The sequence below is a fragment of the Piliocolobus tephrosceles genome, chromosome 1 (genome assembly GCF_002776525.5).
Source record: "Piliocolobus tephrosceles isolate RC106 chromosome 1, ASM277652v3, whole genome shotgun sequence".
NCBI classification, from domain to species: Eukaryota; Metazoa; Chordata; class Mammalia; order Primates; family Cercopithecidae; genus Piliocolobus; species Piliocolobus tephrosceles.
Genome location: NC_045434.1, coordinates 162,397,559 through 162,413,856, shown reverse-complemented (window position 1 = coordinate 162,413,856; position 16,298 = coordinate 162,397,559). Strand labels below are relative to the sequence as shown.

Here is a 16,298-nt window from a genome sequence, read left to right as displayed (position 1 = left end):
TGTTAGCCAGGATGCTCTCTATTTCCTGACCTCGTGATCCACCCGCCCCAGCCTCCCAAAGTGCTGGGATTACAGGCGTGAGCCACTGCACCTGGCCTGTGCAGCCCAGTTTTAACAGGCCACGGACTGATACCAGTCTGTGGCCCGGGGGTTGGGGACCCTTCCTTTAAATAACTTCAACTAAGCAGGAAATGCAGGATAAACAGTCTCTGACCTGACAGGAGTTTTTCTTTTCTCTTTTTTTTTCTGCCAGTTATGACAATCTTTCCTGAGTTTTTCATTTATATATACCATATGCATTTTCAAAATGTTAAATCTGTGAGCAAATATGGTGGTACTTAGGTTTTAGAGCCAGGTAAGCTGGATTAAAGCTAGTCTAGTTATGTAAGTGGAGCCAGGAAGGATTCAGAATTAATGTGATGAGGTGTTGATTCTTAATATCAGCCTAAATGGCTGAGATGGAGTGCAGAGGAGACCTCAGGAAAAGCAGAGTTTGGAAGGGGCATGACTTAGAGGGAGACATCATACAGGACTTTGGTAGTCTGTACTCCCTGAGTTTGCATTGTTGGTTTGAATTCAGAGTATCCCTGTATGTAAGTAAATCTGCCTTTCATCTCAAAGAGTTATTTTACAGGATTTGTTTTACATATAATCGTAACTTCTACTTTTAAAATGACTTCTTGAAAAGGCTGCATTTAAAAAGTATTAACTTACAGTGTATATGAATCCCTTTTAAAATTATTTAATGTGTTCACTGTTCATCAGTACTATGTCTTTTAGAAATTGTATTGAAATTCTTCAGTACACAAGTATTTTGAATATATCTATGTATTTAAAGCACAATTTACTTAGGTGTCCTCACTAATATGCTTGAATTTGTGTTATTAAGTTAAACCTCCAATAAAGTTTTTATCTGAATAGTGTTCTAAGAATCCTCAAATTAAGGCAAGGAAAAGCTAAATATAAATCATATTACTATCCTTTCAAGAAAATATATTTTACTTCATAAACATCACATTGTTATACTTAATTTTATTATTTTAATTTCCAAGTTGATGAGTAAAGAAATATTGAGCTCTCCTCTGAATGATGCTGTTGGAGAATTGGAGCAACAGGTGAGTATTTTAGTATGGAAGAAAAATGTTGAAAGCAATGTTAGGGTTTCTTTGCCAATTACTCTCATAAGGCTTACAAAAAGAGCATATACAAGAATATTTTCTTCAATGAAATTTAGTTGATTCTTCTGCAAGATCCCAATTGAATGGAAGTGGTGTTGGTCTCCAGAGGTTTTTGTGATCATGTTGAAAGAGTTGAGTGACATTGAACATTCTTTCTGACACTTGTAATGTAGTTTGGACCATGCTGTATGGTTACACAGTGAAACAGAGGACAATTAAAAACAAACTCTGCTAAGTTTTAATTTATCTAGTAATTTAATTTTTTTCACTGTTGCTCTCCTCTCACTTGATATTGAAGAAACAGCTCAAAGGTCCTGTATTCAAGGCTTCTTTCCTTCAGGACTGTTTTACAGGGGGAAAAGACACTCTTCTCCCATTTATAACCCAATATGGGTTATAGAATAAAGGGTAAAAGGAAAGGCAAACGCGTTGAGTACTTTTTCTGTTATAGTTTTAGACACGTCTTCTTTTATGAGTGTCTCCAGTCATCTCAAGAAGTATTTCAAAAGAAAATGTTTAAAGAAATAATTTATTTAAATGTAAACATGCCATGTTTTTTTCTAAACTTTTTTTCTGTAATAAAACTAAACAATGCCTTCTCTAATACTTGTAATTTGCAGGGATTTACATAAAATTTACTTCTGTGGGACCATAGCCTTCAATGTTAATAAGGTCATGTAAATGTAATTCACACAAAGACAACAAATTAAGACTCATTTATTATTATTATTATTATTATTATTATTATTATACTTCAAGTTCTGGGTTACACATGCAGAACATGAGATTTTATTACATAGGTATACACGTGTCATAGTGGTTTGCTGCACCCATCAACCCGTTACTTACATTAGGTATTTCTCCTAATGTTATCCCTCCTCCTAACCCCCACCCCCAACAGGCCCTGGTGTGTGATGCTCCCCTCCTTGTGCCCATGTGTTCTTATTGTTGAACTCCCACTTATGAGTGAGAACATGTGGTGTTTGGTTTTCTGATCTTGCGATACTTTGCTGAGAATGATGGTTTCCAGCTTCATCCATGTCCCTGCAAAGGACATGAACTCATCCTTTTTTATGGCTGTGTGGTATTCCATGGTGTGTATGTGCCACATTTTCTTAATCCAGTTTATCTTTGATGGACATTTGGGTTGGTTCCAAGTCTTTGCTATTGTGAATAGAGCCGCAATAAACATACATGTGCATGTATCTTTATCGTAGAATGACTTATAATCCTTTGGATATATGCCCAGTAATGGGATTACTGGGTCAAATGGTATTTCTAGTTCTAGGTCCTTGAGGAATCGCCACACTGTCTTCCAGAATTGTTGAACTAATTTACACTCCCAACAAAAGTGTAAAGGCGTTCCTATTTTTCCACAACCTCTCTAGCATCTGTTGTTTCCTGACTTGTAATGATCACCTTTCTAACTGGTGTGAGGTGGTATCTCATTGTGGTTTTGATTTGCATTTCTCTAGTGACCTGTGATGATGAGCATTTTTTCATATGTCTGTTGGCTGCATAAATGTCATCTTTTGAGAAGTGTCTGTTCATATCCTTTGCACATTTTTTGATGGGGTTGTTTGCTTTTTTCTTGTAAACTTGTTTAAGTTCTTTGTAGATTCTGGATATTAGCCCTTTGTCGGATAGATTGCAAAAATTTTCTCCCATTCTGTAGGTTGCCTGTTCACTCTGATGATAGTTTCTTTGGCTGTGCAGAAGCTCGTTAGTTTAATTACATCCTGTTTGTCAATTTTGGCTTTTGTTGCCATTGCTTTTGGGTTTTGGGCATGAAGTCCTTGACCATACTGTGTCCTGAATGGCATTGCCCAGGTTTTCTTCTAGGACTTTTATGGTCCTACGTCTTACCTTTAAGTCTTTGATCCATCTTGAGTTGATTTTTGTATAAGGTGTAAGGAAGGGGTCCATTTCAGTTTTCTGCATATGGCTACCCAGTTTTCCCAACACCATTTATTAAATAGGGAATCTTTTCCCTATTGCTTGTGTGTGTCAGGTTTATCAAAGATCAGATGGTGGTAGATGTGTGGTGGTATTTCTGAGGCCTCTGTTCTGTTCCATTGTTCTATATATCTGTTTTGGTACCAGTACCATGTTGTTTTTGTTACTGTAGCCTTGTAGTAAAATTTGAAGTCAGGTAACGTGATGCCTCCTGCTTTGTTCTTCTTGCTCACAATTGTCTTGGCTACGTGGGCTCTTTTTGGTTCCATATGAAGTTTAAAGTAGTTGTTTCCAGTTCCATGGAGAAAGTCAGTGGTAGCTTGATGCGGATAGCATTGAATCTATAAATTACTTTGGGCAGTAAGGCCATTTTCATGGGAGTGATTCTTCCTATCCATGAACATGGAATGTTTTTCCATTTATTTGTGTCCTCTCTTATTTCCTTGACCAGTGGTTTGTAGTTATCCTTGAAGAGGTTCTTCACATCCCTTGTAAGTTGTATTCCTAGTATTTTATTCTCTTAGTAGCAATTGTGAATGGGAGTTCACTCATGATTTGGCTCTCTGTTTGTCTGTTATTGGTGTGTAGGAATGCTTGTGATTTTTGCACATTGATTTTGTATCCTGAGACTTCGCTGAAGTTGCTTATCAGCTTAAGGAGATTTTGGGCTGGTATGATGGGGTTTTCTAAATATACAGTCATGCAAACAGGGACAATGTGACTTCCTCTCTTCCTATTTGAATACCCTTTATTGCTTTCTCTTGCCTGATTGCCCTGGCCAGAACTTCCAATACTATGATGAATAGGAGTGGTGAGAGAGGGTATCTTTGTCTTGTGCCAGTTTTCAAAGGGAATGCTTCCAGGTTTTGCTCATTCAGTATGATATTGGCTGTGGGTTTGTCATAAATAGCTCTTAATGTTTAGATACGTTCCATTGATACCTAGTTTTTTGAGAGTTTTTAGCATGAAAGGCTGTTGAATTTTGTTAAAGGACTTTTCTGCATCTATTGAGATAATCATGTGGTTTTTGTCATTGGTTCTGTTTATGTGATGGATTTTGTTTATTGATTTGTGTATGTTGAACCAGCCTTGCATCCCAGGGATGAAGCCGACTTGGTCGTGGTGGATGAGCTTTTGGATGTGCTGCTGGATTCGGTTTGCCAGTATTTTGTTGAGGATTTTCACATCAATGTTCATCAGGGACATTGGCCTAAAATTCTCTTTTTTTGTTGTAAGACTCATTTGTTAATAGGTAAATATAAAAAATAATTTCCCATATCAGTGTATATGTGTGTTGTGAGAAGAGTATATTTTTTTTTTATTTTTCTATATTTGTGTCAAAACACCATTTACTAAGATTTAGGACATTTTGTATTTCAGCTTAAAAAAGCCTTGGAAGAACTTCAGGAAGCACTAGCAGAAAAAGAAGAGCTGAGGCAAAGATGTGAAGAATTGGATATGCAGGTACGGGAAAAAACCCTGAGCTGAGAAAAACTTCCTCTTTAAGTTTACAGAAGTTTTTTATTGTAATTAATTAGTTGGCACTATGTTTTATAGATTAGGTTTCACTTCATGGAGGGAACATTAAAAGGATTTCTTATAGGCTTGAATATTCAAGCATGAATTTCATAAATACTTTTCTCTGATAGTTGAAATTTGCTGGCTTAACTTTCTTTGAGAAAATCACTCTACTAATTGTAGAATTTCAACTATTTAGATAAGGACTCTGCTTTCATTTTTGTAAAATAGGAAAATTAAAGTTTCTACTTCATACTGTATATGTGAATATTAAACAGAGGTAATTTATTAAAGTATTAAGTGGTGCCTGACACTTCCCCCACCAATACATTCAAGTACATGTTCCTATATATGTATGTAGTCTCTTACAGCAAGTTTTTGCTAACATGTATGTATATATGAACGTGTGTGTTTATAATCTTATATGCACATGTATATTAAAATGAACTTGGCATGGGCAAGAATAGTTAATGGTTAAGAGGTTAGATTGTCAAACCAGGCTACGTACGTTCAGTACCTGGTCATATTACTAGCTGGTTATTTGCTCCAGGCACATTACTTAATTATTCTGTACTTCAGTTTTTTCTTTTGAGAAATGGAGTGATGATAGCATATATCTCCCAGAGTCGTCATGAGGGTTAAATGAGTTCATATATATAGCACTTAGAGCCTGGCATGGAAGTGCTATGTATATTGTTTGCATATGATGTTACTGTTACATCAAAATACAAATGTGCATATTATGCAATAAGTCTAGAAAAAGGTGTACAGAAGGTTAAGTGTACCTTCATAATATGCTGTATGTAAATGGCATTTTTTTTGTTTAAATAATGAGCTAAATTTGTAGTTGATTCTCTGAAAAGTGTATGGGCAAGGAGCAAAGCTGTAGTAGTATTATCCTTGCTAGAGGAAGTAAATATCTAAAATGACAGGGCTGGATAATGCTTCTAACCCTCAAGCATTTGCAAATAAGGAAAAGGAAAAGACTTGGTTAGGGTGACTAGTCACTTGGTGCAGTGGGAGCACTGGAATGCAGGTCTTCTAAATTCATCTGTAGAAACCAGTCGTCTGTATTTGAACGAAGTAAGTGTCTCAAGTAGGGGAAATTTAATCTGTTCTCCTTCGCACCTTTCCTAACTGCACATTGTAACACACACCTTCAAACACATGCAAAGTACCTGAAATGTGTTCATTTTAAATAGGATCATATTCACCCTGTAAAATACTTCATAGGAAGATTGAGCCATTCAGATATTACCATTCTCTCGTAGGATCTAAGTACAGTCATCTGAGAAATTCTTATTCAATAAAGAACACAAAATTCCACATTTAAAGATTTGTGTGTTTGTAACAAATAATGAAGGGTATATGATCTGGTTTTAGGTGAAAAGTGCAGAAATCCCAAACAGAGAGAGACAGAGGCAGGTGCAGATTGAACTTATCACCATGAGAGCTTGTTGAAGGAGATGCCTGACCAGCGCTCTGAGTCATGGTTCTAGGGTGGGAACAAGGAATGTGCCTGTCTGGCACCCTCCTTACTCATGTCTGTGCCAGAAATGCCTCTGGAGCTACATTGAAGCATACCGATAGGAGCAAGATTGGTTATTCACTAGGTATTCAAAACTAAAATTTGCCCTTGGTGTTATTCTGTTTTAGAAGAGTCCTACCCAGTTTTGATGACTAAGGGTGTTGTTTTTCCTCTGTCAGTCATTTTTTGACAGCCCCTACACTCAAGCTAGAGTGAGATATTTTCTTCTTTGTGCCCTACCCTTACCCTATAGTGTGCTTCTATCAAAGCACCTTCAACATCTTTTACATAATTGTTTATATTTCTACTGTAAGGGTCTTAAGGGCAGAAACTCTTTATTCTTTTTTGTATCTGAATCACTTTGAATTATTATGCATGGCAGGTAATAGTAGTCATTAAACAGTTTACATAATAAGCATGGGTGCATGCATTGCATTTAGGAACAGAAAGTTATTTCTTTATATTGTCTGCCCAGGAACAGTTTCCCAGACTTTGTATTTCTCATTTAGAAGACAGTAACTTGCCTATATACTATGTTCAGGGCAATCATTTGATGTTAATTTCCTATTCTTTGTGTCAACTTGTAGTCATATTTACATAACTGGATTGAATTACATGTTTTGAAAATATGGATAGCAAACTTGTTCAGTAATACACTGGAAATCAGAAAAGGTTAATCAATGGTTTTTCAAACTAATTCTTAATCATATGTAAAACTTCTGGCCTTATGAAAAGACACAGCCTTAGCTATGCATTTTTAAAGATGTTTTCAAATGGAAAAGAAGTAGAACCAGGAGAGAAAATCACGCATGTTTTAAAAATATGAATAAAAAAAGTTGCTCCAGGTATTGATATTGATGTGGTTCTATACTAAGGTGTTTTTATTCATTTTAAATCATAAGCAAACAGTTTAAATGTGCAAATGGAAACAGCTTAGCTTTTTGTTATTGATTCATTAATCAAATGTGCTTATTTCTTGAATATGTGATGTGTGACTGACAATTTTATACTCTAAACCTATCATGATAACTTTGAACATACGTGTGTATATTTTGCTTAGTAGGTGACATCATTCTATAAATTAGTTTATACCTAAAAGGGGAGACAAATTAATTTTTTGAAGTTTCATTTGTGCATCCAATTTTAGAGACTTGAAAACATTTTCTTCCCCAAACAAAGGCAGGCATAGCATTTTAAAGATATAGTTATTCTATTTTCTCCATATGTGTATTGATTTGATTTCTTTTGTTTGACTTAAACGTCCTAGACTCTGAATTCTACATTCAGAAGGATCCTTAGAACTAATCTAGTATGACAGACCAAGCTATTTAATGGCTTAGTCAGGTCTAGAATCTGAACTCTAGACTCTAATAAGAGTTTTTATTTGTTTGTTTTTTCTACTGGTGCTTATGTGTGTGTGTTTGTTTCTTAGGTGACTACACTTCAAGATGAAAAGCATTCTCTGGTTTCTGAAAATGAGATGATGAATGAAAAACTTGACCAGCTGGATGGCTCTTTTGATGATCCAAACACAGTGGTTGCAAAAAAGTATTTTCATGCACAGTTACAACTAGAACAATTACAGGAAGAAAACTTCAGGTAGCATTTTTAATGGAAATCATTTTATGGATCTGTCTATTAGTAGCAAAAAGTCATATTAGTAGCAAAAGTTATATTAGTAGCAAAAAGTGGGGATTAGGTTTTAACATGGATTTTAGAAGAATACAGACTATGGAATCTATAGTCATTTAATCTATTACTAGAACTTTACGTCTTCCTTTCATTATTTCTGTCTTGTATTTAATTTTCCTTGCCTTATTGCAAGAGCAGCCATCATTGCTTTTTTCCTGGTCTTACAGGGATCATGTGCAATTAGGATCCATCAACTATGGTGTTAACTGTAGAGTTTTTCAATGTGCTTTTTGTCAGATTGAGGAAATTCCCCTTGTTTCCACCTTGCTACAAGGTTTTTGTTTTTTGTCTTTGTTTTTTCAAACATGATTGGGTGTTGATTTTTGTCTGATGATTTTTCTGCATCTTGAAAAGATGGTGTAGTTTTTCTTTTTCATTCTTTTAATATATTGATTGATTTTTGAATGTTAAAAACCTACATTCTGGAGGTAAACCACTTTGTTCATATTTTATTCTATATATGACTAGATTCAGTTAATAATTTAAATAATTTTTATAACTATCTTTATACTAGATATTGATCTGACTTTTGTCTCTTGTAATGTCTTGTTTAGGATTTGTTATCAGACTTCTGCATCTTATAGAATAACTGAGGCATATTCTCTCTTCTATTTTCTGAAAGAGTTTAAAAATGTTCTTTCTTTCTGAAATTTTGATACAGTTTATTAGTAACACAATTTGGACCTATGGTTTTCTTTGTGAGTGGATTTTTACTGACAAATTTAATTTCTTTAATGGTCATGGGGCTTTTCAGATTTCCTATTTCATCTTGTGTCAGTTTGGTAAGTTGTATTTTTAGTATATATGTTTATTTAAGTTGTTGAACTTACTGACACGAAGTTGTTCATAATATTCTCTTCTTATCCTTAAAATTCAGTGTATATGTTTATTTAAGTTATTGAATTTATCGACATGAAGTAGTTCATAATATTCTCTTTTTGTCCTTATAATGACTGTGGCAGACGTGATGATACATACTCTTTTACATTCCTGATATTGCTTGGGTTTTCTTTCGTTTTTCTTGATCACTGTTGCTAGAGGTTCATCAGTTTTCTTAATATTTCAAACATCCTTTATTGGCTTTCTATATTATTGGTTTTAGATTTCTTTCTTTATACTTTCTTTGGATTTATGTTTCTCTTCTTTCTCTAGCCTCGTAAAGTTGAAACTTAGATCATTGATTTTAAGCCTTTCTTTCTTTCTAACATAAACCTTTAAAACTGAGAGGCACTGGTTTAGTGTTGTCCCCCAAATTTGATTGCTTGTCTTTTTGTTATTGTTTAGTTTGAAACATTTTCTAAATTCCATTGTGATTTTTTTTCTTGACTTTGGGTTATTTAGGAATGTGTTGTTCAATTTACAAAGATTTAAAGCTTTTCTAGACTTCTTATTGCGACTGATTTCTAATTTAATTAACCTTTATTATTAGAGAATATGTTCCATGATATTTCAGTCTTTTGGCATTTATTGATACATGTTTTATTCATCATCAAATATTTTATTGTGTTGAGTGTTATATATGCATTTGCGTATATATTCATGCAAGTTACAATGTAATTATGTAATTAAAACAAATCATAGAAGTTATAAGTTATAAATACTTACTTTTTTATTTGTTCAAGGCTTGAAGCTGCAAAAGATGATTACCGTGTTCACTGTGAAGAACTTGAAAAGCAGCTAATCGAATTCCAGCATAGGAATGATGAACTGACTAGTCTTGCGGAAGAAACAAGAGCCCTGAAAGATGAAATAGATGTTCTGAGGTATGGCATGTCTTAAAAAATATAATTATGCCATTTCTGAGCTATTTAGTCAATTCAAGCATTTCATATTTTAATGAGGGATTCATAGGATTATTCCGGTATGTCAAGTATTGATCAGTTTTTAATCCAGGCTGATAGTTTTAACTTCTTTTATGTTTGTTGTTTGGGCTTGCAGTTCATGGATAATACTCAATTCTTCTGAAGACATTTTCACATTAGAACCCATAAATCCAAAATGAGACCTTTAATTAAAATTTTATAAACGGAGTACTTATAGATATGTTTAACTTGACTTGCTTGTACCTATCATATTTTGTGAAATTTTTGTGTAAGGAAATGTATTCTCAATCCATATTTTGACATTTGATAAACTATAGATCAAATATAGGCAAGAATCACAACTTTCTTTTAGAGAGGATTGTCATTTGGCAATATGAAGTTTATATTTACTTTTTTCTTATGAAATGTTACTCAGTGAACAGTCTGTCCACGTCTTTATATTTTTTTATTAATTTTCCTTAATTATTTTTTGTAGTTCCTAATACTCATTTGAAACAAAATTTGTATAACCATTAATTTGGACCTGCTTGTGATAGTGAAGTGATTTGGTTTATTTGTTTGTTTATTTATTTATTTAAGTCAGGTAAGCACAGCTCCAAAGGGAAGTGCTTTGCCTGACAAGTTTATAAATTTAGTCAATTTCCTAAATATAGTAAGTCAAATACTTAGAAGGAAACTAGGCTGAATGTTACACACAAAGGAAGGTTGGCCTGTAAGCTGCAGAGCAGCTGAGTTGTTCAATTTTATATACAAAATTATTATTTTTATTCATTATGCTAATATATGGAATAGTTTGATAATTTAGTGTGTCAGATGTGAAGCATTTTTATTTTGATGGCTTTATACCAAAGAGGTTGAACTTTAAATGGATTTAGGCTGGAGTCTGTTTCCAAAGTTCTCACAACGTTTACAGTTTCCTCTTCTCACTCACTCTCATTTACTTTTCTTTTTTCTTTTTTGTGATAGTTTGGAAGATTCATTTTACAGCCAAAGTAAAATTATGAGTATATACTAGTTTATATACAGTAATGCTTAGTCTTTATTATTATAGGGCTACCTCTGATAAAGCAAATAAACTGGAGTCAACAGTTGAGATATATCGTCAGAAGCTACAAGATCTGAATGACCTTCGCAAGCAGGTGAAAACTTTACAGGAAACCAACATGATGTATATGCATAATACAGTCAGTTTAGAAGAAGAATTAAAAAAAGCAAATGCAGCACGTACACAATTAGAAACATACAAAAGGCAGGTAAGAAACATCTTAATTTTTAATTGATAAAATTGTAAGAGTTTGTTATTCCTTTTGATTTCTTAAGAATGGTAAAGAAATTGAGAAGCATTCCATATAATAAACTATGAACTTACTCTGATGAATTTCTTTCTTTAATGTTAATTCAAGGATTGATAATTGAGTTTGAGTTATCTGGGTCTTTTACCTTTTAACTACCTTCTGAAATTTTTTTTTCTTTTGAGATTTTATTGTTTATTAGCATTTCTGGTAAGCAGGGTTAATGCCTTAGAGAATGGAGCTATAACCTGAAATATTCGTTTTGCTGTTTACTAAGTAACATTAGAAGGCTGACTTTTAATTTTTTTGGCTAAACTATTTGATTATTTTTAATTTTATGTTAATTCTTGTCTATATGTTATTTTCCACAAGTATTTAGAATTAGACTGCAATTTTAGTATAGATATTTTATTCCTAATCAGTTTTTCATTTACTTAATTCTGAAAGACTATTGAGATTTATGCACTTATATACTTTTAAGGACTTTTTTTCCTTTTGTTTCTGACATTAGGTTCAAGATCTTCACGTTAAACTTTCCTCCGAATCCAAAAGGGCAGACACACTAGCGTTTGAAATGAAACGGCTTGAAGAAAAACACGAAGCTTTACTTAAGGAAAAAGAGGTAAACAAAGATATAATTGATAAGGAATATTTCATTGTTCTTTTAGTTTTGTAATGCCCTTGCTGTTTCTATAATGGTGGTGATGTCTACCAGTTCTGTCTTCCTCCAAATTGAATTTTTTGACATAGAAGTGTCTTGTAAAAATGACTTACATCTTCATTCAATTTTTAAAGTTTTCTTCACAATGGTAGATGAAATGATAGAGCCAAGGTCATAAGTCTCAATGAATATTTTCTGATTCTAGTCTGTCAGTTCTTGGGATCAAGGACCATAGATAATAATTTTGTGTTGGCTTTATTAAGATTTAATTGACATACCATAAATGTCACCTAAGGTATACAAGTCAGTGGTTTTTAGTATATCCACAGAGTTGTATTACCATCATCATAATCATACTTTAGAACACTGCCATCACCCTAAAAAGAAACCTCATGTCGGTCACCATTTACCCTGCACTCGAATCCTCTCAGCCCTGCTCTTAGCAACTGTTAATCTACTTGCTGTCTGCAGATTTTCCTAGTCCTTCTAGAATATGTAATTATACACTTGGTGATTTTTGTGACTGACTCTTGCAAGGTTCATCTGTGTTGTAGCATGTATCAGTGCTTTATCCTTTTTATTGCCGAATAATGCCCCATTGTGTGAATATACGGCATTTTGTTTATCCATTCACGCGTTTATGAACATTTGAGTTGTTTTTGATTTTTGGCTGTTATGAATAATGCTGCTATGAATATTTATGTGCAAATTTTTATTTAGATATATTTTCATTTTTCTTGAGTGTATAGGCAGAAATGGTATTGATGGGTCATATGGTGACCATGCTTAACTTCACATCTTTATCAACACTTATTATCTTTTTGATTTTAGCTATCCTAGTGGATATAAAATGGCATATCATCGTGTTTTTGATTTGCATTTCTCTACTGACTAATGTTGTTGAGCATCTTTTTTGTACTTATTAGCCATTTGTATATCTTCCTTGGAAAAATGCCTCTTCAAATCCTTTCCCCATGTTTTACTTAGGTTATATGCTTTTTAATTATTGAGTTGGAATAGTTTTTGTATATTCTAGATACAAGTTCCTTGTCAGGTATATGATTAGCAATTTTTTTTTTTCTATTCTATGTGTTGTCATCCCACTTTCTTGATGATATAGTTTGCAGCACCAAGTATTACATTTTGATGAGATCAGAGTTACTTGTTTTTCCTTTTGTTGCTTGTCCTTTTTGGGTGATGTTACTAAAAAAAAAAAACATTGTGTAACCTAAGGTACAAGGATTTATCCTGTGTTTTTCATTTAAACAGTTTTATGGTTTTAGCTCTTATATTTAGTCTGCAGTCCATTTTGTATATGGCGTGAGGTAGGCATCTGGCTTTATTCTTTTGTGTGTTGATATCCAGTTGTCCCAGCACCACCAGTTGATAAAACTATTCTTACTACGTCGAATTGCTTTGGTATTCTTGTTAAAAATCACTTGGCCATCATACTTTAATAGTGTATACATGTCATTATACATTAATGAAAATTCATAGGGTGTATAACAAAAAGAGTAAACCACAGTATAAATGATGGACTTTAGTTAATAACAGTGTATCAACATTGGCTCATCAATTCTAACATATTACCACACAAATGCAAGATAGTAATAATAGGGGAGACCAGAGTGAGAAGAGGGTAAGAGGAATATAAAGGAACTCTGTATTTAATTTTTCCAAAAACCTAAAACTGCTTAGAAAATAACCTCTATTAATAATTTAAAAGGTTTAAAAAAATCACATGATCATAAATGTAAGGGTTTATTTGTGGTCTTTGAATGGTTTATTATTGGTCTTTATGTCTAATCTTATGCTACTACCACACTCATATATTGATTATTGATTACTGCAGTTTTGTAGTTAAGTTTTGAAATTGGAAAGTGTGAGTTTTCAAACTTTATTCTTCTTCAAGGCTGTTTTTGTTACTCTGACTCCCAAGCATTTTCATGTGAATCTTAAAATCAGTTTGTCAACTCTGGCAAAAAAAAAAAAAGAAAAACGGCAGCTGAGATTTTTGTAAGAACTTCATGACCTGTAGATTAATTTAGAAATGTTGCCACTTAACAGTATTAATTTTCTGATCCATGAATGTGGGATATCATTTCATTTATTTAGATCTTAAGTGTCCTTCAACAATGTTTTATAGTTTTCAGTGTGCAAGACTGGCACCTTTTAAACGTGTATTCGTAAGTGTTTCATTGTTTTTGTTGTTATTTTAAATAAAATTCTTTTATCAAGATCATTTTTGGGTTTGTTAACTGCTAATATAGAGAAATTTAATGGAGTTTTGTGCATTGATCATGAATCTTCCAGACTTGTTGAATTTGTTTACTAGTTATAGTTTTTAGGTAAGTTTCTCAGGATTTTCTATATATAAGATTAGGACGTCTGCAAATAGAATTGGTTTTACTTCTTCATTTGCAATCCTGATACTTTTTATTTTTCTTGCTAAATTGTACTGGCTAGAATTGTCAGTACAATGTTAAATAAAAGTGGAAAGAACAGATATCATTCTTTAGGTTCTGATCTTAGTGGAAGAGCATTGGATTTTTCACCATTATGTATGATATTAGCTGTGAGTTATTTGTTTTCATTTTTGTTTTTGGATGCCCTCTGTAAGGTTGAAGAAGTTTCCTTCTATTTGTAGTTTGTTGTATTCTGTTATAAAAGAGTATTGGATTGTGTCAGATGCTTTTTCTGGATCAGTGAGATGATATATGGTATTTGTACTTTATTATATTAATATGATGTATTACATTGATTTTTTTCGTATTAAACAGATCTTGCATTACTGAGATAAATTCAACTTGTTCATAATATATACTTTAAAAAGTTTGTTGCCAGATTCAGTTTGCAAATATTTCATTGAAGATTTTTCCCTAGGTATTATAAGGGATATTGGTTTGTAATGTACTTGTGAGGTCATCACCTGGTTTTGGTATCACTGGCCACATAGAGTGAGTTGAGACATTTTCCCATGTTTTTATGTTTTGGGAAAGTTCATGAAAATTGGTATTAATTCTTCTTTAAATCTTTTGGGGAGTTCAGTTTTCTGGACCTGAGCTTTATTTGTAGGAAGTTAACAAATTACTGATTCAATCTTTTTAGTTGCTCTAAGTCTATTCAGCTATTCTATGACTTCTTGAGCTAGTGTTACTAATTTGTGTCTGTCTAGAGATTTGTCAGTTTAATTTATCCAATTTATTGGCATACAGTAGTCTATTGTTTCTTCTTCATTTCTGTGAGAAACCAGGGAATTTTGCTAAGTAGTGATATCCTCTCCTTTATTTGTGATTTCTGTAATTTGAATTTCTCTGTTTTTTTTTTTTTTCTTAGTTAGTTTAGCTAAAGATTTTTCAATTTTGTTCATCTTTTCAAAGAACTAACTTGTGGTTTTACAATTTGTTTTCTATTCTCTATTTTATTTATTTTTACTCTAATCTTTAATAATTCATTGGTAAAGGAACACAAATTCCTTCGTATATAAGTATTTTTTTTCTAGTTAAGATAGAACGTTAAGTTATTGATTTGGAATTTTTCTTGATTTTTTTAATATAGATACAGCTGTAAATTTGCCTTAGGGTTTATTTTGGTACGTTATGTGTTTTGGCATATTGCATTTTTGTTTAATTCTTTTGAATTTATTTTCCCTTATGATTTCTTCTTTGACACATTGGTTACTTATGAGTATCTTGCTCAATTTTCACATATATTTGTGAATATCCTTAATCTCCTTGTGTCATTGATTTATTTAATTCCACTGTGGTCAGAGAACATACTTTGTGTGCATTTAGTCCTTTTAAATTTATTGAGCCCTGTTTTATGGCCTAGCATATGGTCTGTTTTACAGAGTGTTCCATGTGGATTTTTTTAAAAATGTGTATTTTACTGTTGGGTAAAGTATTTATATGTCAGTTAGGTCTAGTTGGTTTATAGTATTGTTCAAGTATTCTACCTTGAATCTTTGTGTATAGTTCTATCTATTATTGAAAGTAGGATACAGATATTTCCAATTGTTGTTACATCATCTCTTTTTCCCTTTAATTCCGTCAGTTTTTACCTTGTGTATTTTAGGTCTGTTAGGTTCCTTTATGTTTGTAATTGTTATATCTTCCTGATAGATTGATTTTTCTAATATCTCTTTTCTGGTTACCATATTTGTCTTAAAGTCTGTTTTGTTTAATATTAATATAGTCCTGTATCTTTCTTTTGGTTACTGTTTGCATCATTTTTTTCACCCTTTTATTTTCAAACTATATTTGTGTCTTTGATACTAAGGTCTATTTCTTTCACTTAGCATTTACTTAGATCATTTTTAATCAATTTTGCCAGTATTTGCTTTTCGATTGGAGTTTGTAATCCATTTGCATTTAATGTAATTACCAATAAAAATAGCATTTAGGTCTGCTATTTTATTTGTTATCTATATGTCTTTTTTTCTCCTCCATTTTTCTACTACTGCTTTCTTTTGTGTTATTTTCAATATACCAGTTTAGTTCCTTAGTTTCTTTTACAAGTTTTTAAAAGCTATTTTCTGATGGTTGTTATGGGGGATTACAATTAGCATCTTACCTTGAAACAATCCATTTAGAGTAAATGGTAAACCTAATTTCAATAGTATATTGAAAACTACTCCAAAATAAAAACTTT

At 32.7% G+C, this 16,298-nt stretch overlaps 1 protein-coding gene across 2 annotated transcripts in view; it reads left to right on the top strand.

Annotated features, from left to right (window-relative positions):
• The window catches only part of HOOK1 (hook microtubule tethering protein 1), a 68,605-nt gene that overhangs the window by 23,878 nt on the left and 28,429 nt on the right, over positions 1-16,298 (top strand). For both annotated transcript variants that reach the window (XM_023186700.1, XM_023186709.1), the window contains exons 7-12: positions 1,053-1,115; positions 4,515-4,598; positions 7,613-7,779; positions 9,495-9,635; positions 10,747-10,948; positions 11,499-11,609. In XM_023186700.1, coding sequence (XP_023042468.1) covers positions 1,053-1,115; positions 4,515-4,598; positions 7,613-7,779; positions 9,495-9,635; positions 10,747-10,948; positions 11,499-11,609 — 768 coding nt within the window. The remainder of the gene's footprint in view (positions 1-1,052; positions 1,116-4,514; positions 4,599-7,612; positions 7,780-9,494; positions 9,636-10,746; positions 10,949-11,498; positions 11,610-16,298) is intronic.